General features: G+C 41.9%; 3 protein-coding genes and 1 pseudogene across 3 annotated transcripts in view; 3 read left to right on the top strand and 1 right to left on the bottom strand.

Annotated features, from left to right (window-relative positions):
- Nucleotides 1-19346, bottom strand: part of LOC114628299 (histone H3) — a 132596-nt gene extending 113250 nt beyond the window's left edge. Inside the window, exon 1 of the mRNA XM_028776263.1 lies at nt 18935-19346. Coding sequence (XP_028632096.1) covers nt 18936-19346 — 411 coding nt within the window. The 3' untranslated portion in view covers nt 18935. The remainder of the gene's footprint in view (nt 1-18934) is intronic.
- Nucleotides 1293-3560, top strand: LOC114628357 (annotated as a pseudogene).
- LOC114628291 (histone H1.2) lies at nt 11164-12683 on the top strand. The gene has a single exon (XM_028776259.1). It carries the CDS (start codon nt 11200-11202, stop codon nt 11836-11838), a length of 639 nt encoding a protein of 212 aa, XP_028632092.1. The 5' UTR covers nt 11164-11199; the 3' UTR covers nt 11839-12683.
- A 1372-nt stretch (nt 19347-20718) lies between the features above and the next one.
- Nucleotides 20719-21449, top strand: LOC114628375 (histone H1.1). The gene has a single exon (XM_028776348.1). The coding sequence runs from the start codon at nt 20762-20764 to the stop codon at nt 21401-21403; it is 642 nt and encodes a 213-aa protein (XP_028632181.1). The 5' UTR covers nt 20719-20761; the 3' UTR covers nt 21404-21449.
- Nucleotides 21450-21782: the final 333 nt, after the last annotated feature.

The following is a 21782-nucleotide window of genomic DNA, read 5'->3' as shown; positions in this document are numbered from 1 at the left end:
GTTTTCCCACTCTCTTCAAATCTGTCTCACTTAAAAAAAAAAAACAACACTCTCTCTCTCTCTCTCTCTCTCTCTCTCTCTCTCTCCCTACCTACCTCCCTCCCTCCCTCCCTCCCCCCATCCTTGAGGAGTTTTCTCCTAATTTAGGGTGAGATAGCTTGAAGAAAGGTAGGATGGTTGATCTGCTTACAACTATTGTGTAACATGTCCTGATCGGGCCAGAAAGTTGTTGAGCCAAACCATCAGCAAAGGCTTACCAGAGAGAGAAAGGCCTGCCAAGCTATTGTTTTTAGCTACCATGCATTTGTCTCAGGTCAGGAGGGTGAGGAAGAAGCTGTCACCTTAGAAATTTGCTACCTTTATTACCTAGCTATGACCACTCTCCTTGTCTGTCTAAGTATCAGGGGATCTGTCTAATCCTAATCTCTCAAAATAATATATGAAGCCATCAGCACAGTGCCTGGTACCCCACTCAGGACAACTGTGGCTCATTACAACTAAATACCCTGATATACTGCTACTTCTCCTATCAAATACTTATCCTTATTTCTTCTTCTAGAATTGGAGATTAATCCAGAGGCCGTGAATGTGCTAGACAAGAACTCAGCTGCTCCTCTACACCATTTCTTCATTTTTATTTTGACAAGGGTCTTGCTAAGTTGCTCAGGTGGCTTGGGACTTGTTCTGTAACCCAGACAGGCTTTGAAATTGCAACTCTACTGCCTTAGTGTCTTGAAGAGCAGGGATGACAGGCCTGTGTCCCCAGGACTGGCTGATGGTATTGTTTACAAGAGGTTGTCTGCTTTCCATCAGGAAATAATCCAGTATTCTCTTATAGATGGCATAGATTGTGGTTATCTTGATAAAATAAATAACAAAAAGGAATAAGCATATTTAGCTCCAGAAGGTGTTTGTGTTCCCAGGTTAATTCTGCACTCTCCCTTATGACACAGTTAAAGTGACTTTTCCACGAAACAACCATTTCCTCTTTTGGTGTCTACTCTAAACTAACAGGCATAAAATATAACCAGTCTTGTACTGGAACCCAAGGTGCTATACAGGAAGTTAGCTGTCTTACATAACAGCTGTTTGAAGAAGCGACATAATTCTTCTGAAATGAAGTTCTTGGGAGGGGGGGCTCCTCCCTCTTAAGAACTCTGAATCATATGTGGCGGCTAACACCTGCAGTCCCAATATTTGGGAAGCTGAAGTTTGAAGCCATCCTGACTGAAATAATTCTAGGCCGGCTTTGGCTACAAAACAAGATGCTGCACTGCCTGCTGGGAAGTACCATGGTCCACTTCCAAGCCTCGGAAGTTCAGCAGCTGCTACACAACAAGTTCGTGGTCATATTGGGGGACTCCACCCAAAGAGCTGTGTATAAGGACCTGGTGCTCCTGCCGTAGAAAGACACACAGCTCATCACAGCTTCTCAGTTAAAAGCCAAGGCGAGAGAAGCTTGGCAGCCGTGCCAGTATTGGGTGGGTGCTGACCCTGGCCTGACAAGGACCACCTACCTGGCCTGGATCTGACCATTGGGGTGGGTGTGGGTGGGTGGGGAGAGCTGAGCTTTGAACAGGATCAGCTGGTGGGTGATTGGGAGCCAGCTGGGATTGCTGCACAATGGAACACAGTACCTAGAGGCCCGCCAGTTCTGCTCTGGTTCTGGCCACCACCTTGTGCGCTTCTATTTCTTCACCTGTGTTTACTCTTAGTACCTTGAAGACGTCTTGGAGGAGCTGTCATATGGACCTGCCCCTGAGCTAGTGATCTTCACAGACATGGTCGCTGCTCAATGGAGAGGTACAGGGAGAACTTGAAACCAGTGTTTGTACGAATGAACCAGGTTTTGACAGACTCTTGTCTGCTGGTGTGGAACTTGGCAATGCCTTTTGGGGAAACGTGTCATTGGGGGTTTCTTTCTGCCAGGCTCCAGGCCCTGGCTGTCTCTCTGCTACAGGATGTGAACTTCTACAGTGTTACACTAATTGGGAACCACTGTTTTGACGTCCTAGATCTCCACTTCCACTTCTACCGTGTTGTACATCACCATCACCAAGATAGTGTCCATTGAGACCAGCATACACACAGCTACCTCTCACACTTCTGACTCATGTGCCTGGGCTGTGAAGCTTCCCAAACATGGCTGTTTCCCAGACCCATGGATTGAGGACTGGCCAGAGATGGATTTTTTTTCCCAGGGAAGCCATAAGCAGCCCCCAGACTTCAGAGAGAAGCTGTTTTTGCCCCTGCTCCCCCCTTTCCATTTGCCTCCCCTCATGCCTTTTCCTTACCCACTTCAACCGTCACCACCTCCCTTGTTCTCACCCCAGCCCTTTATCCAAGGCCTTTATCCAAGGCAAGTCCATTCCACCCTATGAATTCAAATACAATGCAATGAAGGACTTCTCAATGCCAGCATGTGGCCCTGGAACGAACTTTGTGCCTGGCTCCCTGCCACCATCAGCCTCTGGCCCTGTCTCCTATGGTCAACACGGGGCCCCAGTGGTCCACCGAGGCAAACCATATTGTGTTCTGAACAATCTCTACTATGTACCAAGGATTGGGGACTCATGCAGGCATCAACTGAGACATCCAGACAGACTGATCCACACATATAAACAGGACAGACGGGACATGCCCATTTGGGAATATGGCCTAGGTAGGTAAGATCTTAGGTTGGAGCTAGAGATGCCAATGGCCCTAGAGGGTCTGCCTGATAATCTAGCTGTTGGGTCTCAGTGTTGTTGTCCATTGCTGATATCAATAAAAGCACGGAAGGACCAAAAACAGTTTTGATGCCATCCTGAATGAATTAAATAATTCTAGGCCAGCTTTAGCTACAAAATGAATGTCACAAAGAAAGAAAGGAAGGAAGAAAGAAAGAAAAAAAGTAAGTAAGTAATGGCTGTTGTAGTTTTCTCTCTGACAGAAGGCTCAGTTTCAAAGACAAACAAACAATAAAAACCAAAATATTCAGAGTGGAATTCTTGATTCAGCCTCAGCTTCTTACCCTGTCATAGTTATAGGTCGTCAGTCTTGTCATTCTCTCTATGTGGAAGGGTTTTAAATCTGCTGAGTAATAGTGTCCAAGTGAATGATTAGCCAGCTGACGCTTGAACCTGGAATTTCATGTAGGGTCTGCCAGTACAAACACCCACAATTGCAAAAGCCTAGTCTGAGGAAAGAAGCAAGCTGCAGGGGGAACCAGTTCTCTGTTGCTCTCTTCAGGAGCTCTCCTCCCCCTGGGCAACTTCAACCAAAACCCTTAGTGTTCAACTCAGTGTCTAAAACTATTTAAAATTATTAGTTAGCAATGTGAGATGGATTGGGTTTTGTTTTTGTATATGTTTTAAAAAATGTATTCTTAGCTGGACTCCTGAGTTCTGAGGTTGACAGGGATCATGCCTGGCTTGAATGTTTTCTTTTGTTTTCTCTCCCCTACACTCATGTTTTACATAATTTGTGTTGTTTCTTTCAGCAATGACAAAATAGACATGGAGTACCCATTCAGCTGGACTTTCATATGTCAATGCTTTAGTGCAGCCTGCTTTTCTTGAGTGTTGGGAATATGACTCAGGCAGGGGATGTGTGTTGCCATCAGGTGCTGGGCTAATCTTGAGCCCACTGTACAGTTATGAACCCATGATGGAGACATTTACTATCACGATTATTCATAGACCTTAATTATGAATCTTATAATTTTCTCACTATAAGACAACATCTGCTCTTGCCCTATGATCACCAGTAGGGGGTCAGGGCTGAGGTGTAGTTCTAGATCCTTCTTAGAGACACTCCTGAGATGGAGCCAGGATGCACCACCAAAAGGAATTTCCACAGAAATTGGAAGCAGAGTTAAAATTTAACTAAAAGATTATTTCAACACATGTTTATGTACTGTTAGCAGATAGAGACATGTAGGAAGATAGTTACACCAACTGTACATATAGGATTCTCAACACAGTAGTGCTGAAGTGACTTTACAGTGGTCACGTATATGACTTTAGTGACTGTGGTTAAGTGGGTGCTCAGGGACTTAATGAGATCATAGGGCAACTCCGGATTTGTGTACATAATTCAACATATTGGGTGGGATTATAGTTGATAAGGTAAGACCTTGGAGTACAAAGATTACACAAGTTTTTTTTTTTAACTATAAATAAAGTTTATATTCTTTGTTAGCTTCTAAGAGAGTTTCAGGCTCATAAACAGGCAAGGCCTATTGGAAGGTCATATGTATTCAAGCTTTGAACATGGCTCATTGCTTACTTGAAACAACTCGCTATAAAAGGAATAGTGTCTCTACATAGGCAACCTTCGCAGCAAATATTGCTATTGAGCTGCAATTGTTGACTTTTAGCTCTCAGACTTCAACTAGACATGCAGTGAGGGACTGCTTTGCCTTGTGTATCCCTTCAACTGCCGCTCTTTCTGTTTCCCCTGTTTTGCAGAGCAGAATCTTGTGAGCCTACTCACTGTGGCCATTTTACTTAAAAAACAAACAACTCTCAAAACAACAACAAAGAACTGATTTAATAACTTAAATCAAGACTCTATTACTAAACTCTGCCACCGTATAAAGTGATCATTGTTCCTGGTCATTCCACTGTGTGCTCTTTCTCACAGGCAGTATCGCTTATCTTTTTTGAGGAAAGCTCCATTCTCCAGTTCCTACAGGAGAATGGACTGCCTGGCTTGCTCTGTCAGTCCCTAAGGCCCGCGGTTTCTAGGCTCATTGTGGTTACTGATGTACTCATTGTAGAGAATGAGCCAACATGGATTCTCTAGTCACTTAAATAAAAGAGTCCAGTTCACTTAATTTCTTCTTCCCATGTTTCCTGCCACTGGAGAGACTGCATATCATGAGTTTCCAGTTCGTCATAATGATTATCTGACAAACGGTGTTAATATTTTCTGAAAGGGATAGAAAAATATGAACCTAGCCAAAGATTAATGCTTATCTAGGTCAAGTGAAATTTGAACGGCGTCTAAGGTAGCATTCTTGTTTTGGACTGCCATCTAGTGTCTATGAAGGCAAACAGCATCACATGTTGTAAATGGCTGTGATTTCTAGAAGATACAAACTTCACACTTACATGTATGTATTCGCAGGGGTGAAACTATCCAAAACTAAATAGAGTAGTAAGTAGCTAATTAGTAGGGATGTGTTTTTGCTTTGTGTCATTTATATATAGAAATTTGAAAGTCTTATCTTGTTCAAGCTTGGTTCGACTGATGATCTATCTCATTATGTAGTCTAAACTGTTCTTCAACTTTGGAGAATCCTCTTACCTTAGTCTCCACAGACTGGGATTACAGATGTGAGCAATCACACTTAGAACTAACTCCTATCTATCTATCTATCTATCTGTCTATCTATCTATCATCTATGTTTTGAGAAAATCTCCATTTATGTATTGACTGGCCTGGATTCTCTATGTAGAGCATGTTGGCCTAGAACTCACAGAGATCTGGCTGTCTCTGTTTCCTGAGTGCTGGCATTAAAGAGATATGGCACCTTTTCCTTTGCTGAAGAGTTAAGGCTGGGATTGTAGTGATAGCACTTGGTAGGATGCTGTTTGCTGGGATGATCATGGTGCTGGAAAGGCCTCTTTTGACTAGTACTCATTTAGCTGTTTATGAGTCTTAATGACACTCACATCAGCACACTCAGGGGTGGGCACTAGTTTGTATGCAGGTGTTTATGTACAATATTGTAAGTTAATTTTTATTTTTTGTATGTTCATCTGAAATATGTTATACATCATAAGTATGCATTGATTCACAAATCCCATAACAACCTATAAAACATGTGGTTTATTATTATTGGCATCTTTCAAATGATGAAACTGAAGCTTGGGCGGGTTAATTAACTCATCCAAGGGTAAGCAGCTGGAAAACAGCAAAGCTGAATTTAAGTCAGATAATCCATCTATGAGCCAGGGTAGACTGGCCCTTGAGTAATATACAATGTTGCTTTGTTTTGTAAAATTATACAGAAAACACAACTATTTGTATTAGTCATGAAAAGTATACTTCATATATTTGACTGATATAAATCTTAGGTCAGTTAACTTGATAAGAGTTTGGTCACATCAGAAGTTCTGTTTAATGCAAGCAGATTGAGCTTAATGTGGGAGTACATGCAGGGTGTGAAACATCATGGTCTTTCTTATAAATTAACCAGTTATACCCCCTTGTCATCAAAGGTATGACCTGCCTGCAATGGAGAAGGCAGGGACAGAGTGATTGTGTGAGGGTCTTCATAGGCTTGTAAAGTGGACATGGAATGGGGTTCTGGTTCTGTTGGGACAGACCCTTATGTGGAGAATCATAGACTTGCATTATTTACTCATCTACTGGTCTTCCAATGCATAACCACATTTGTTTACTCTTGTGCAAACACACACGTGTGTTCGAGAGCATGTGTGCACACACGTATACACACACACACACACCACTTTTTCCCATCTGTGATGGTTCAGCACCATCTCCTCTTCTTAGAGTAACACCTGGGTTCTTGGGCCTTTGGGACGAACCTGAGAAATACAAGTAATCAGAAAGAAGGAAACAGCTGGTTGGACTTTGTCTAGTCTCATCCATCTGTCAGACTTGTCTTCTAAGCAAGGAAGGGACAACCTTTCTCAGAATCATGCCCACAGCAGAGCGTTCTCACACCTTAAGGGTCTAGTGGGAGTAACTGTTTAACGAGCAGTGGCTACGTGAGCACACCCCACAGCTTGAAGGGGAACACTCATTACTTAATCCTCATGATCTTCCAAGTGTAAGTTGGTGCTTAGGATCTGGGCATCATCTCTAGCATACGAATGGAGGAAGTGGAATTAAAACCAAGCCTGCTTGCTTCGAAGCTATGTCTCTCCATCACTGGCATCACCAGTAAATTGTAATCTCCACCCCCACACAACCTTACATCTTTTGGATCCATGTGGTATGACCTTTTGAATGGGATAAAGCATAAGAACTTCCCATCTGATGTTACGTGGTTTCTTTCTATATGAGATAGAAATTTGTAGTGTAGAATATATAGCTTACATATGAATAGCATATAAGCGCATTAAATTAAGTTTATATCTTAAACGATTATTAAACAAATCATGGTTATCAATTATCAGATTACTTAATTTAATATCTAGCTTCAATACCTAAAATGGTCCATACAACAGTTTTAGTATCTTAACAGATTTTCAGAGGGCTTACTAGATTGTTGGAGTAGAAAGGGCTTGATATTTAAGAGCGTGAGGATTCCTGTTCTAAGCTATTCTCCTTGTTTGTTTCTTTTTGAGACAGGTTTCACACAGCTCAGGTTGGCCTTGAACTCTGTATAGAATTTCTAACCCTCCTGCCTCTCTATCCCCTCGGCTTAAGCAGTTCTCTTATCTTACAATTTCACAGCTGCATTAGTAATTACTTAAGGAAAAGGTTTGGTCCATACATTGACCTCTGACTGTTCTTTTTCTTTCAGACTTTTATTTTCCTATCAAGAGTGTTTGCCCTGAAATGCTTATCTGTGTCTGTCCTAGCCGGCACTTGGCCTTTAGAGGAGCTGAGAATCTCCTCGCCTTGGACGATTGCTGTTTATGTTCACTGCATATATATATATATGCAGTTACAAAACAACCATGTGCAAGATGATCAAGGTGATTATCTAGCTTATGTCTTCCTTTTGTGCCTTCATTGTAAGGTTAGACTAAGGAGGTATAAAAAGTGTATATTGTCAAGACTATCAAATTTATATCTTTGGAAGGTGAGTTTAGTGTTTTGAAACTGTTTTAAAGTCGTTTGAAAATAAGTAGGGGGTGTGGGGGGGAGCTGTATCCCAGGGCTCTGGTGGCAATTCCAAAGTGTCCGGGGACAGTTTTACAATGTGTCTCTTTTTGTAATTCTCTATTTGCTTTACGTCCTTTCTTTATGCTGCTATGGTGTATGTCGGGTTCCTCATTGCATCTGAGGGTGAACTAGGTCATAAAAGTGCAAGAGATCTTGGCCCTTCATGAACTCAGGTATCAATGGGGGAAACATTGTAGCAAAGGCTTGATCTTGTACTGGTGGACATCTGCCTGGAGAGACTGAGAAAATAAGAGAACCACTGCTTAAGATTATTTGTAGAAACTATTTGTGAGACTGAAGTGAGACAACAGACTAGAAGGCAATAAACCCCCTGACATCACTTGTGTGTTTTTTTATTTGTGCTGCCAACATTGTCTGTCTCACAATGGACCAGTTATCATTCATCATTTTGAGGCAGGCATTGCTAATAATGTGGTTGTGGCTTTTAGCATCATACCTTGATGAGTTAGGGAAACACAGGTTTCAATTACTCCAAGTTGGAATCTATATTAACCTTGAAAAGCTGCTCCAGCCAACCCCACTCTGATATGCTGGAGGGAGGAAATGGAAAAGAAAAGGTGGAAGCCCCATCCCTTAAACTTGTCCTAAACACTCTCACCCTCCTATGAGTGTATCTTGCTGTTAAACTTTTCTGTCTCCAGCTTCTTCTGCACATTCTCTACATATTTAATTCCACCCACCATGGCAACACAGCCTGAAGACATGGCATGACAAAACCTTATCTTCCTGCAATCTTCATCATACAAACAAATATGAGACCACATGACATCATCACAATGTTTCATCAGTGCTCTCATTTCACTGGTGTCTATCCAGTGATATTGCATCTAAAGGTCATATCCTTAATCTAACCTTTTGCTTGGAGCACATATGAATAGAAGTTTTCTTGCCCACAATCTTATTCAACTCACTTTAAAAATTTCAGACTCCATTGGACACTTATTAACTCTCAGGTTCCTTTAAAGTTCCACATTTTATAGTTTTCATTTTAAAGGGTGACATCTGAAGATTCTGATTGGATGCCCTTAGGACAGTCTGACTAATCAAACATCAGCATATAATTTTTGAACTATTAAATATGACTCATACATAAATACTATATGTGGTAAGTTCATATATATGTCGAAGAATGATGGAACTCATAAGTGAGTAAGCAAGCTGGATAACAATTTAGTTCAAAGAAGAATATAGGAAGATAAAGTGTGTATTTACTCGGAGAACGAAAGAGTGCTCAATGAATGCTGAAAAATTAGAGATATAATTTATTATTATTGTATAATACAAATATAACTTTCATGGTTATCTTTTTCTATTGCAAGCAACTAATTTGCATCTATACCAGGCAATCTTTATTAATTAATTGCATTTAAAAAGCTATGATTTGATTGATTTGGCATCATAAGACTCAAATTAAAAATTCCAGGATTTAGAAATGATTCGAGAATTTACAGTGACGGGAAAGTGAGGAAATTGAAGAGCTAGAACATACACAGCTGTTTTCCTGGGGGAGACGGACAACTATCAGATGTGGAGGGATTCATGCGTTTCCCACGTAATCACAGCAAGGTGACATGTTCTCATTTTTTTTACTACAGCATATTGGTATGTTGAAGGTGCTTCCGTTGTGGACTGTCAATAATGCCTTGCAATTCTCATTTCAAAGTCCACACAGGAAGGCAACTCTTAAAGTGGTTCTACTGCTAGCAATTCATCCATCCCTAATCCCATTAGGCTGTTAATTCCCAGAGAACACAAGCCTAGGAGATGCTGTTTGCAAGTGCTAAACTAATGTTATTACATGAAACCACAGGACCATTCTCAGTCTTAGAAAACATGCTTTGTTTCACAAACATCCCTGAACTCAATTTGTATAAACTTGTAACTTTACCACACGTTAATGCTGACAACTTCACCACATGTTTTTATGTAGACATATACTTGAACAGAGATTTCTGATAAAAATTAGGGGAACTTCCTTTGCCTCATGTATTAATTATACTGGCAGAGAGTTTATCTTGCATTTTCTCTAACAATGAAATCACGTTGTAGTTATTGGAGCCAAAGGCTGAAATATGAAGCTGAAAAACCTTAAGCTAACAAAGCAAAGTTGACCCGAATACAGATGCCATATTCAGAGGAACTGAGAAGTGACATAGAGCTGTCCACTATAGATGGCTCGATAATTTGTACTTACCTTGTCTCATCTTATTGTTAAAATTTGCTACATTTCCTATTTCAAATATTTAGCTTGGTCAAATCTATGTCGAATGTAACCTTTAGTAAAGCCAGTGACTTTACTGACATCTGCACCTTATAGTCTCCAAGTTTAGAAGGTTCTCCTGTGCTAAGTCAAACTATTTTCTAGATTAGAATTTCCATGCGGTGAAATTTGTACCTGCACTGTTGCAAAATAAGCCAGTGTTGTTGCTTTAAAAACAGATCTTTCATAGACTCTAATTGCCATTTGGGGGAAAGGAGGGCTCATACAGACTTTTGGAGTTTCTTTCTTTTCTTATTATGTCTATTCTTCAGAGTTAGACCCCTACCTTGCAAAACTCAGAGGGGAACCAGGAGCTTTAAAAATACAGCCCAATGTTTCCCTTCATAGAAGAGAAAAAGGTGCCCCGCCCCCACCAATGAAACGCATTTTAAAGTCAGTGTCTTTAAATCAGCTATTTAAATCCTAAGACCCCCACCACATGGTACACCCCCAAGGCCTATGAACCCCCTTTTAACTTGCCCCAAGTGTTTTATACTGGAAATCCCAGTCGTAGCCCATGGTTGTGGTGGGTCTGTACTCAGAAGTCACCAAGGACTTGTGTTACTTCCTTTGTGAAGAAACAGAATAATCGTGAAAATTTAGGCGGAAATTGTTTCATTTTTGTACCTAAATTAAGAGAAGCATGTGCTCTATAATCCCTGAGAAAAAGAACTTTCAAGGGCAAAGGAGCGACCAGGTAATTTAGAAGAAAAACAGAAAGTGGTCTCTATCTACCCCGGACTTCCTTTGGAGTTGGGGGAATTAGGGACTCCTAGGCGCGCTGTCTTTAGGGATGAAGAAAAAATAAACATATATTCTGAAGCCCGAGGCTTCTCGGATCCTTTACCGACCAAACTCGAGAGATTTGGTGCAAGATATTTTAATATTTTCTCCTTTTTGTGAAGTGTAACAAACACAAGTTGGGCGCAGAGCGGCTGCTCAGAGCTTGCCAGCTAGGCAGGCCGCCGGAGCACCAATCAGCGCGCGCCTGCGCTCTATATATACAGCGGCCGGGCCCGCGCTACTCCATCTGCGTTTTGCCATTAGTTCCTGACTTTCAGAGACTCATCATGTCGGAGACTGCTCCTGCTGCCCCCGCCGCCGCGCCCCCTGCGGAGAAGGCGCCTGCGAAGAAGAAGGCTGCCAAGAAACCCTCGGGGGTGCGCCGCAAGGCGTCGGGCCCCCCGGTGTCCGAGCTGATCACCAAGGCTGTGGCCGCCTCCAAGGAGCGCAATGGCGTGTCCCTGGCCGCGCTCAAGAAGGCGCTGGCGGCCGTGGGATACGATGTGGAGAAGAACAACAGCCGCATCAAGCTCGGTCTGAAGAGCCTGGTGAGCAAGGGCATTCTGGTGCAGACCAAGGGCACCGGCGCCTCCGGCTCCTTCAAACTCAACAAGAAGGCAGCTTCCGGTGAGGCTAAGCCCAAGACCAAGAAGGCAGGCGCGGCCAAGGCTAAGAAGCCTGCGAGCGCAGCCAAGAAGCCCAAGAAGGCGACCGGTGCCGCCACACCCAAAAAAGCGGCCAAGAAGACCCCGAAGAAGGCGAAGAAGCCGGCGGCGGCTGCCGTGACCAAGAAAGTGGCCAAGAGCCCAAAGAAAGCGAAGGTCACCAAGGCCAAAAAGGTCAAGAGCGCTTCTAAGGCCGTAAAGCCGAAGGCTGCCAAGCCTAAGGTTGCGAAGACCAAGAAGGTTGCAGCCAAGAAGAAGTAGGCGGTCTCCTTAACAATCCAAAAGGCTCTTTTCAGAGCCACCACTCCCACTTAAGAGCTGTGACATTTGTATAACTTAGCAAGGTTGCGTGGGACTCAACCCAGGCAGCGCTCGGCGGGATGGGTGGGGTTGTCGATCCCACCTAGAGTTGTTTGTGCCGGGCGGCTCAGGAAGTGCTATGTGCGAGTGCACCCTCCCACAGCTGTCAACAGAAAGCAATCCTTGGCGCTAGTGCGTATTGGACTACAATGTGATTTGAAAGTTCCGCCTAGATTGTGGGTTGGCTTACTCCGGCCCAGGACTTTAGTCCTTGGATTGATTGGGCGCCATCCCGAAGTTTGCGCTTCCTGCGTGGAGAAACGCATCCGGGACTTGTAGATGGCTTCTGGGTTTATCCTGTTGGTGTTAGCCCTGAAATATGGGAGGAGGTAGGATGCTGGCGCTAACTTGCCTTCCTTAATAAAAAGAGGGATAACTGCCGGAACGATTAGCCTGCTCAGATAAGTTGGACTGAGGACTGAAACGGTTGTTTCTGGTACTTTTGGTTTGTTTGCTACAGCAATGGAGTGGTGGATTGAACTGCGTCACAACCTGGGTCAGCCATTTTTTTTTTTAAGTTCATTACTATTACCGATTATTTTACTTGTTTTGCCTTATTTTGATACGGGATAGTTGTAGATTAACATTGCCTCGGGTTTCCGAGGCGCTTACGTTATACGTGTGTCATCACTAAAGATAGACTTCACATAAATACTGACGTTTATTGGTAATGCTTTGAACAGTCCAAAATGTTAATAAATTTGCTCTGTTGAAGGTCTGTTTCTAATAAAAGCTTTTAGTTTTCACCCACTGTTGGATTCTTTCACACCGGCAGTCTTTCTATTAGATAGGGAGATTGAGATTGCTGATTTATAGAAGCCTGGATCATATTTCTGGTGTTCCCTATAGTGAGTGATGTGAAGCGTGCCTTTTGGAGACCTAAAACAAAAATTTGCTTAGCGGATCCAGTGATTATTTCAGTGTCCTAAGTATTTAACCTGGGAAAGCCAGGAGATCAGAAAAGGAAGTCTCCCGTTTTCTTACAGTGTTTTGAGTCCTCAGTTAAAATAAATAGCTATTTTAGTACAAAGCAAAATAAATAGATCCATCTTCCCAACTCCATGCCCTCAGTACCACCTGTGAACTCTGTCGATTCTTCCCAGTTTTTATTTCATGTTTGACATAGACTAAATTCCTTGAATAACCTTAACCTCAAGTTTCTTTCTGTTGGTCTTTTTGGTAGTTTCTGTTCAAAGGTAAATTAGACTAATTCAATGCTATCTTCAATGTGGAGGGTACTTGATACATAGCAAGGATTCAAATATTGTTTGGTTAACTGATAGCTTATAATAACTTAAATGGGAGATAAGAACGAATTCTCACAACTTTTTTGTTATTTTTGTTGCTGTCAGACCACCCCAGCCTCCAGCCCCCACCCCATTTCCAAGATAGGATTTCTCTGTATAGTCATGGCTGTCCTGGAAGACTAAGTTGACGTTAAATCTTCAACACCTCTTCTCAAACTCTTTCAAGGCATTCCTTCTATATTTTAATAGTTAATTCGTTGTTAAGGGGACTGAACGTGCTAGCAGTTGTTCTACCACTGAAATGTGTCCCTGACACACTTGTTTCTACTTTTTATTTTGTGAAAAGGTCTCATCCTCTCCCAGTATGGTCTGAAACTTGTGACCTCCCTGCCTCAGCCTCCAGTAGCTGGGATTTCATGTCCTTGCCACTACAGCCAGCTACTGTCATTTCCTTTGACATTTACGTATGTATTTGAAGATATTGTCTAGTGTCCCATCACTCAGAGAAAAGCTTCTTGGTATTTTTATTGAGATTGTGTTAAAGCAAATTTGTGGAGCTAGCCATTTTCTTATGTAAAAAAAAAAAAGCATGTTTTTCTTTCTGATCTTTAAATTTTCTCCAAATATGTCCCAATATTTTTACCCTAGAAACATCTTTATTGTTGTTGGCAATAATACTCTATGAAATATGATTCCTTTAAGAACATCCCACAAAGTGGACAATAAAACCACTTAGTTATTGAAGCAATCTCTGCACAAATGAATTAAGAATTTTAGAACAGATCTGTCCATTGATACGTAAGGTGAGAACATACGTAACTTTAAAATCTAAAAGCAGTATTTATATAAAAAAGAAACAGGTGAAATCCATTTTAAATCCACTACATCCAAAATATTGTCTTTCAATGTGAAATGAATATAAAATGAGTAATAGTCTATATTTTTGTCTCTTATATTACATCTTTGTGTTACATGTATTTTGTACTTGTGCATCTCAGTCCAGAATATATGCTGTTTCTAATGTTCAGTTAGCTACCTGTGGGTATGGAGACAATATAGGTAAACACCACTTTAGAATGACCTCAGACCTTTCTTTCCTCTACATCTTTGTTTATGATGAGTGTTTGAAAATGTGTTTTGTTAATAAGTCATATACTGAAAATCTCTGTGAGTTCTTGGTGAGCCTGGTCTAATGAGTTCTAAACTACGTAGGGCTACTAGTTGAGACCCTGAATCAAAAATAAATTAATTAAAAATTAAAAGATGGAACTGAGTTATAGAAGAAGTGGTCACCTGATGTCAGGTGACTGGAGCTTGTCTTCTAAGCCACCAGAAAGGAGACCAAGAAGAGTAAGGAGTGTAGAACTGAGCAAACTTGCAGGGAAGGGGATAGATAAAAGTTGGGCAGAACTATATTTTCTCATCTCCCTCATCTGAGTTTCTCATTTCCTCCTGGAGCCTTGTGAAATGAACTGTTGTCACTGGAAATACCTCATTAACCAGAATTGCATCACACTGTAGCTACCAGGAGACTTACTTGTGATGTTAAATATAGCACAGGGTGTGGTGCCATATTTGTAAACCCAACACTTAGGAAGGTCAAGTAGGAGGATCCTGGGTTGTAGACCACAACTGAACGATGGAGCAGATGTTGTCAGAAAAACCAAAACCTGTTGAACGTGGTGGCCTTTAATTCCAGCACTCTGCAGAAGGACCCCAGGGTATCTCTGAGAGTTCAAGGTCAGCCTGGTGTACGTAGTAAGTTCCAATGCAGCCAGTGCTATGTAGAGAGATTGTCAAAACAAGACACAACAAAAACAACAAACACAAGCAACAACAACCAAAAACAAAATAACTAACCACCTAGCCAACAAACATGTTACTTCAAATAAAACCACAAATAGTCTTTAAGACTGAGAACATGGGCATGTAGCTCAGTGGTAGACTGTTGGTCTGTCATGAGAGATGCCTTGAGTTACATCACCAGTAAATACTTAACTATAGCCATAACAATAATAAAATGATAATAATAACAAAGCTTGAAGAAATGACACTATTCAAACTATCCTCTACAGTCCACCTTCAGATATTTTCAATTCTCCACATTTATTAGATTTCAGCACTCCAAGAGTTAGACATGTAAAGAATCATTCCAAGAAAAAATCATTGATTTTCTAGTTTCCATTCAGTGCTTCTTTGGGTTTCAATTTATTTGATTTGGATATTTAAAATTTATCTGAATATAGGAAATGTTGCATAAACATTTAGGTTTTTTACTGTTTGTTTTGGGGTTTTTTTTGTTGGTTTGTTTTTTGTTTTTTTTTTTATACTTCCCCTTCACTTTGGTACTAGAGGCGCCACTAAGGGCCTTGTGCATGCCAGGCAAATGATCTCCCATTGAGCTTTATCTTCAGTCTCCATCTGTACTTTTATATCAAATATTTTCTTAATTATTTGAGAGCTAAAAATTATAGCCCACCCACAGTCTTTAGATGCAACATTACATTTCCTCACTTTTTAAATTTTAAGTTCTTTACTTTTTCCCCTTCCCCTCACAACACAAATGTTCCAATAGGTGACTGACTGCTCAGACCAATAGATGTCATTAATCTGGAGCCTAAAAATTGATCTGCTTAAGACAAATTCTTTTCTCAGCTTGATTATGTGTATGAAATTTTCAGCAAGGATTCTCCCTCCACTCTTGAGTAACTCATGACCCATGAACTGATAAAGGTAAGAAGGGAAGAAAAGAAAAAAAAATACATTCATATTTTATAAGTCCAGAGTTCACTGAACAGACTAGAACTCAAAGATAGACTGAGAACTTAGAATGAACTATGGTAGCCCAGGAAAGTGGGGTTCAAGCTTCAAAAGATGACACCATTGGTGAAAACTAGTCTGAGACAGAAGTTCAAACCACGTTGACAGCCTTGTTCTCTGAGTAAGAAAGGCCTCATGTCACTGCTGTCTTGACATCCAGAGTGGATTGCTCCTTTTCCAAGTATAAGAATAGAGATTCTTCCATAAGGAGAATTTATTCTGATTTTAGGTTAGAGAACCTCATGCCAACACAGCACTGAGGTGACATTCTTTTTTCTTTACAAGACTGTATCCTTCCTCACATGGCTTTCTTTGTGTTTGAAATCCCAGCTAGAGATGCACAGAAGCCAGATTAGCAGGATTACCATTAGAAGCATTTGGAAGAGAGCAGGGATTCAGGGCTGGTGGTAGTACCACTTACTGAGAGCTAGTATTTCATGTGCATTATCTTGTAGAAGCCAAGCATTTATTTCCTAACACAGTCTTGGCATAGCACATTGAGGGGTGTGCTATTATTTCTCGAATTTTAGAGACTAAGAATGGAGGCTTGGCAATATCAAGGATTCATTTAGTTAGTTGCTGATCTATAAATCACTATCCTATCTTCTATACAGTAATAATTTTCCACAAAACTATATGATCATATATTTAATTAAAATTTTCTAACTAAAAACCAAAAAGAAACAACTGAAACCTATCTTAATGCTGTCAACCATGATAAACAAGTACAATTTCAGTAAATAATATGAAACTATTCTGTTAATTTTTTTCTCATGTATTGTCTTTGTAATCTGGAATATACTTTACACTTGCAGTACAATTTGGACTATACTAGCTAAATTTAAAATGCTTGTCAGCCATGCAGTTCTCATATTAATAGTGTAAGGAAAAACAAAAATACATGCTCTGGGGTAGTATCTAGCTGTTTCTAAGGAAACAATAATTCTGATGTGGTCCTGAAGTTTAGAGAGAATCCTTAATGTCTGATACCTTACTGCCTCCCACTACCCATAACTCCTCATACCAGCACTGACAGAGTTTTTAGGGTCTAATGAAGGCCAGCCTTTCACAGATTCTCCTGCCTATCTTGGCACAGCCTTATACCGGAAACACAATCACCTTTGAAGAAGATGAAGACAAAAAAATTATGTTTGATTATCCATTTTGGTACAAACCTGTTTATCAGGAGACTAATTGTATTTGTTTGTTGTGGGACTGGCTGGAAATATTTGCTAGTAGTTAACATCTCAAAATCCCTTAATGGGGAACATTGCTTTGAAATCTAGTAAAAATTCTAATAATTCAGTTTAAGCACCATCTCTTTCCCTCTCCCCCTCCTTTTTTTTTTTTTGGGAAACAAGATGCTACTTTGTTGCCCAAGCGGACCCGTAACTCACTATATTGGGACACCCATGCCTCAAATACTTTATTATCTTGCTTCAACCTCCTGATGAGGTTAAGTAATACTTCGCTCATGTGATTCACACCAGACTTGTCTGATGGGGTCTCTCTCTAATGATTTCCAGTTTTAATTTTTACTTTCTTCTTTAAGGACCTCTTTGTTTCTAGGAAGATGTAGTTCAATACTGAGTGAATCTATAAAGTGTTCTAAAATTATACCAGGAATTTCACCTGAGGCTCACATGTTCAAATTGCTTACAACTGACTATATTGACCACCACATGCTTTCTCCTTCCTTTTTTTTCTAAATAATGGCAGCCTCAGTCAAAGTATCATAGAAAAAAGCTATGCCCCAGGGCCAGAGTCCAGAGATTCGGAATGGGGATGAGCTTGTGTGAAAGTGAATGAATATAAATGGAATAGTTTCGGGTAGGGGGGGTGGGGTGGAGGGGCCGTGTAGGATTTGAAGGAGCCAAAGCTTAGAGGCAGGTTTACTTGGAAGTTAATGAAAGCCGGATCTCCCAACTTCTAAGGCCCTGGATGGAGCTCTAGGCCTCTTGTCATCTAGGCTTGTTGTCATCCTTGTTCTAAGTTGTGAATGTAACTTTAGTATGTACTGTCAATCTCCTTGTGTTTTGTGTCATTTCTTTGGTTTATCACCTTCACGCCAGATAATGGTGGCTCATACTTTTAGTCCCAACACTCAAGACTCAGAGGCAGGAAGATTTTTGAGCCCAGCTTGGGCTACAGATCAAGTTCCAGGACAGCCAGCGCCATAAAGAGAAGCCGTGGCTGGAAAAACAAAAAAGAAAAACGAACAATCAAGTAACAACAACCAACAACCCTTGTGTGATTCTGTTAGAATGGTGATGGGAATATTTGGAATTTGTTGGTAAATATCTAGTTATATTTATTTTGGGTTTAGTTAAGTCATCTACAGGCCTAACTATATATTAATTCTTGCCAGCATTTCTCTTGAGAGAGGCTCAAGGCCACAGGCTCACCTCGATTTCTGGCACAGTGTTAAGATACCACCTGATGACACACATTTTTAGTTATTAGCTCCAAGCATGGATGTAGTGGAGGAAAAAAAAAAATCTGAAAGAGCTAGAAGCTAAACTAAGATTTTAATTTACATGGAAGAAATGATAATCTTTTAAACATGACTCCAAACGTTTAAAATGGACACTCTTACAGTTATCAGGAAAATAAGTTCAATCTTACTAAAAAGTTAATTATTTTACCTGTTAGAATGAGTTAAAAGGAAGGTTACAAAAAAGTGTTGAAATTAAAGTGATCCTTACCTTATGGTTTACCATGCGTCTAACTTCAGTTTTCCTGATTCATAGGACACCTAATGTAAACAACTAGCTTCTGTTGAAACATAGAACTATATACACAACTGGCATACTAAAATCATAACCACAACTACTTACTAGAATAAAACCGCGAAATAGGGTACAGCAACTTTAGATGAAATTTTAGGTGGCTCTTAAAAGAGCCTTTTTTGAGACAGAAAGCATAAAAACATTACGCCCTCTCTCCCCGGATGCGGCGGGCCAGCTGGATGTCCTTGGGCATGATGGTGACACGCTTGGCGTGGATGGCGCACAGGTTGGTGTCCTCAAACAGACCCACAAGGTAGGCCTCGCTCGCCTCCTGCAGGGCCATCACCGCAGAGCTCTGGAAGCGCAGGTCGGTCTTGAAGTCCTGCGCGATCTCGCGCACCAGGCGCTGGAACGGCAGCTTGCGGATCAGCAGCTCGGTCGACTTCTGGTAGCGCCGGATCTCGCGCAGCGCCACGGTGCCGGGGCGGTAGCGGTGGGGCTTCTTCACGCCGCCGGTGGCCGGGGCGCTCTTGCGGGCGGCCTTAGTGGCCAGCTGCTTCCGCGGGGCCTTGCCGCCGGTGGACTTACGAGCGGTCTGCTTTGTACGAGCCATAGCTAAATAGGTAGTGACTGAACACTTTGGAACATGGAAACAGTGCGCGCAGAACTACTATTTATAGTATACAAAAAATAGTGATTGGATGAAAATACTGGTCATCTGTGACGTTTAAGACTTTCATTGGTTTATATTTTAGAACTGCAGTTGCTGGTTCTCTGTGGCTAAGGTAGTCTGCTGCCACACTTTTTTTGTATATGTGTGTGTACGTTTTAAATAAAATAAAATTCCAGTGACTGTCCTCTTCTACAGCACTTCTGCCTCCCAACACATTGGAGCTTGGACTTGGTGCTATTGAAGAATAGAGAACAATCTTGATGTCTCGAGTATTGAAATGTAGAATGTTACTTTTGCAATTGAAGGAGGGCAGGCCAGATTCTACCTTTTGATTGGCTTACTGCGTTTCGTAAATAGCCACTAAAACAGCAGATTTAGAATTCTTCATTTGCGTGGAAAGACTCCATTTTGTTGCAACCCGCACTGTAAACCACGGAGAGAAACTTGGGAATAAAAATACAGAAGTCTGACTCGGGTTATTATGAGCTTCATTAAATGGCTGTACTTGCATGTATGCTTTGAGTTTTTGCATTTGGGGATTGAATTCTCTAAGTATTTTCATGCATTCGTGGCTAGAGGTCACTCGATACGTTCGAGAACTATTGTTTAAATAAAAACAATAGAAATCGTCACCGTACGTTAAGATTACATTTTAAATGTCTTCTTTAAAAGAAACTGGGTAAGAGCTATTGCGTAATTGCATAACCCGGGATAAGTTATGCCATGGCTTTTCTCTCGAACAATAGGCGCTTTCTCAGTATTGTGTGGTACAGTTCAGTCGTTCTATTAGAGCTGCTGGCTCGCAATATGAAACCACTGTCGCATGCTGACACTCCTTAGAACAACTACGCTTCCATAACTATAAATATGAAATGTAAAATATAAAAAGGATATTACATAGCTTTCAGTACTGCCAAGAATCAGTGCTGAAACCCACAAACAAGGTTTACAGGCTAGCTTTATGGGTTTTGATTGCCTAATTTACAGCCACCTTTCGCTAGTTGAGCTACTTTTTGATAGGCATCTACTACCTTCCGATGATAAAGCAGGAGAGTAAAAACTGTTCCTGCTCTGGTTGAAACTCCAACTCAAGCAGCCAGCCCGAGAAGTTTGGAGGCCGCCTCTAAGCGTAAAACACGAACTAAGATAGGTCCCTGGCATCTCGAAGGAGTTAGGCTCTGAAATCTTGCAAGCATCCAGGGACACGAGGGGCGGGACTTCAGGTTCCAGGGGGCGGGCATTAGCGTGCACCAATCACAGCGCGGCCCTGCTCTATAAATACGCCGCACAGTGGCCTTGTCTTTCTACTTCTTTTCTTCGTCTTGGTTGTTGCTGTTGTTTACTCTCCAGCAACCATGTCGGAGACGGCGCCAGTCGCTCAGGCTACTTCAGCTGCTCCCGAGAAACCTGCCCCAGCAAAGAAGACCAAGAAGCCAGCAAAAGCTGCCGCTCCTCGGAAGAAGCCCGCGGGACCTTCGGTGTCCGAGCTCATTGTGCAGGCGGTCTCATCTTCCAAGGAGCGCAGCGGCGTGTCCCTGGCAGCGCTCAAGAAGTCGCTGGCGGTGGCGGGATACGATGTGGAGAAGAACAACAGCCGCATTAAGCTCGGGCTGAAGAGCCTGGTGAATAAAGGCACCCTCGTGCAGACCAAGGGCACCGGCGCTGCTGGCTCCTTTAAGCTGAACAAAAAGGGTGACTCCAAGGCCACTGCCACCAAAGTGTCGGTGAAAGCAAAAGCACCCGGGGTTGCTAAGAAACCCAAGAAGACTGCTGGGGCTGCAGCGAAGAAGACTGTCAAGACTCCAAAGAAGCCCAAGAAACCTGCAGTCGCCAAGAAGACTTCCAAGAGTCCCAAGAAGCCGAAGGTGGTGAAGCCCAAGAAGGTAGCCAAGAGCCCTTCCAAGGCGAAGGCAGTGAAGCCTAAGGCTTCCAAGGCAAAGGTGACAAAGCCAAAGACCCCAGCTAAGCCCAAGAAGGCGGCGCCCAAGAAAAAGTGAACAGTTGGAGGCTTCTTCAATAACCCAACGGCTCTTTTCAGAGCCACCTACATAACTCAAAAGAGCTTGTCACTAATTTCACAGCAACTAGTGTAATTTGGGTACAAACTTAGTGGGAGTTAGAAACAACCGGGTAGCTTTAGGTATTCTCCTTTCCCTGTAGACAATTAAGGTCCACCTAGCTTGTTTTCTCCAAGCTTCTGTGAAAAAGCCTTTTAGCTGGGTTGTTTTATAATTGATATCCCTGGGAGAATCTACCCTCTCCAGGTGTGGATAAGGCATGGTAGTGTAATGGCCTGGGTGGTACCTCTCCAGGTAAGTGCCCTGAGTTGCAATGGGCTGCAGCACTCGGCATAGGGCCTGGGCAAGACAAATGCGC

The sequence above is a fragment of the Grammomys surdaster genome, unplaced genomic scaffold (assembly GCF_004785775.1).
Source record: "Grammomys surdaster isolate TR1022 unplaced genomic scaffold, NIH_TR_1.0 267, whole genome shotgun sequence".
In the NCBI taxonomy this organism is placed as follows: Eukaryota; Metazoa; Chordata; class Mammalia; order Rodentia; family Muridae; genus Grammomys; species Grammomys surdaster.
The sequence above is the reverse complement of the archived record's forward strand: the minus strand, read 5'-3'. Positions and strand labels throughout refer to the sequence as shown.

What these genes read in the sequence shown, in the direction of transcription:
- LOC114628291 (XM_028776259.1), top strand. Translation starts at nt 11,200, where the DNA reads ATGTCGGAGACTGCTCCTGCTGCCCCCGCCGCCGCGCCCCCTGCGGAG.
- LOC114628375 (XM_028776348.1), top strand. Translation starts at nt 20,762, where the DNA reads ATGTCGGAGACGGCGCCAGTCGCTCAGGCTACTTCAGCTGCTCCCGAG.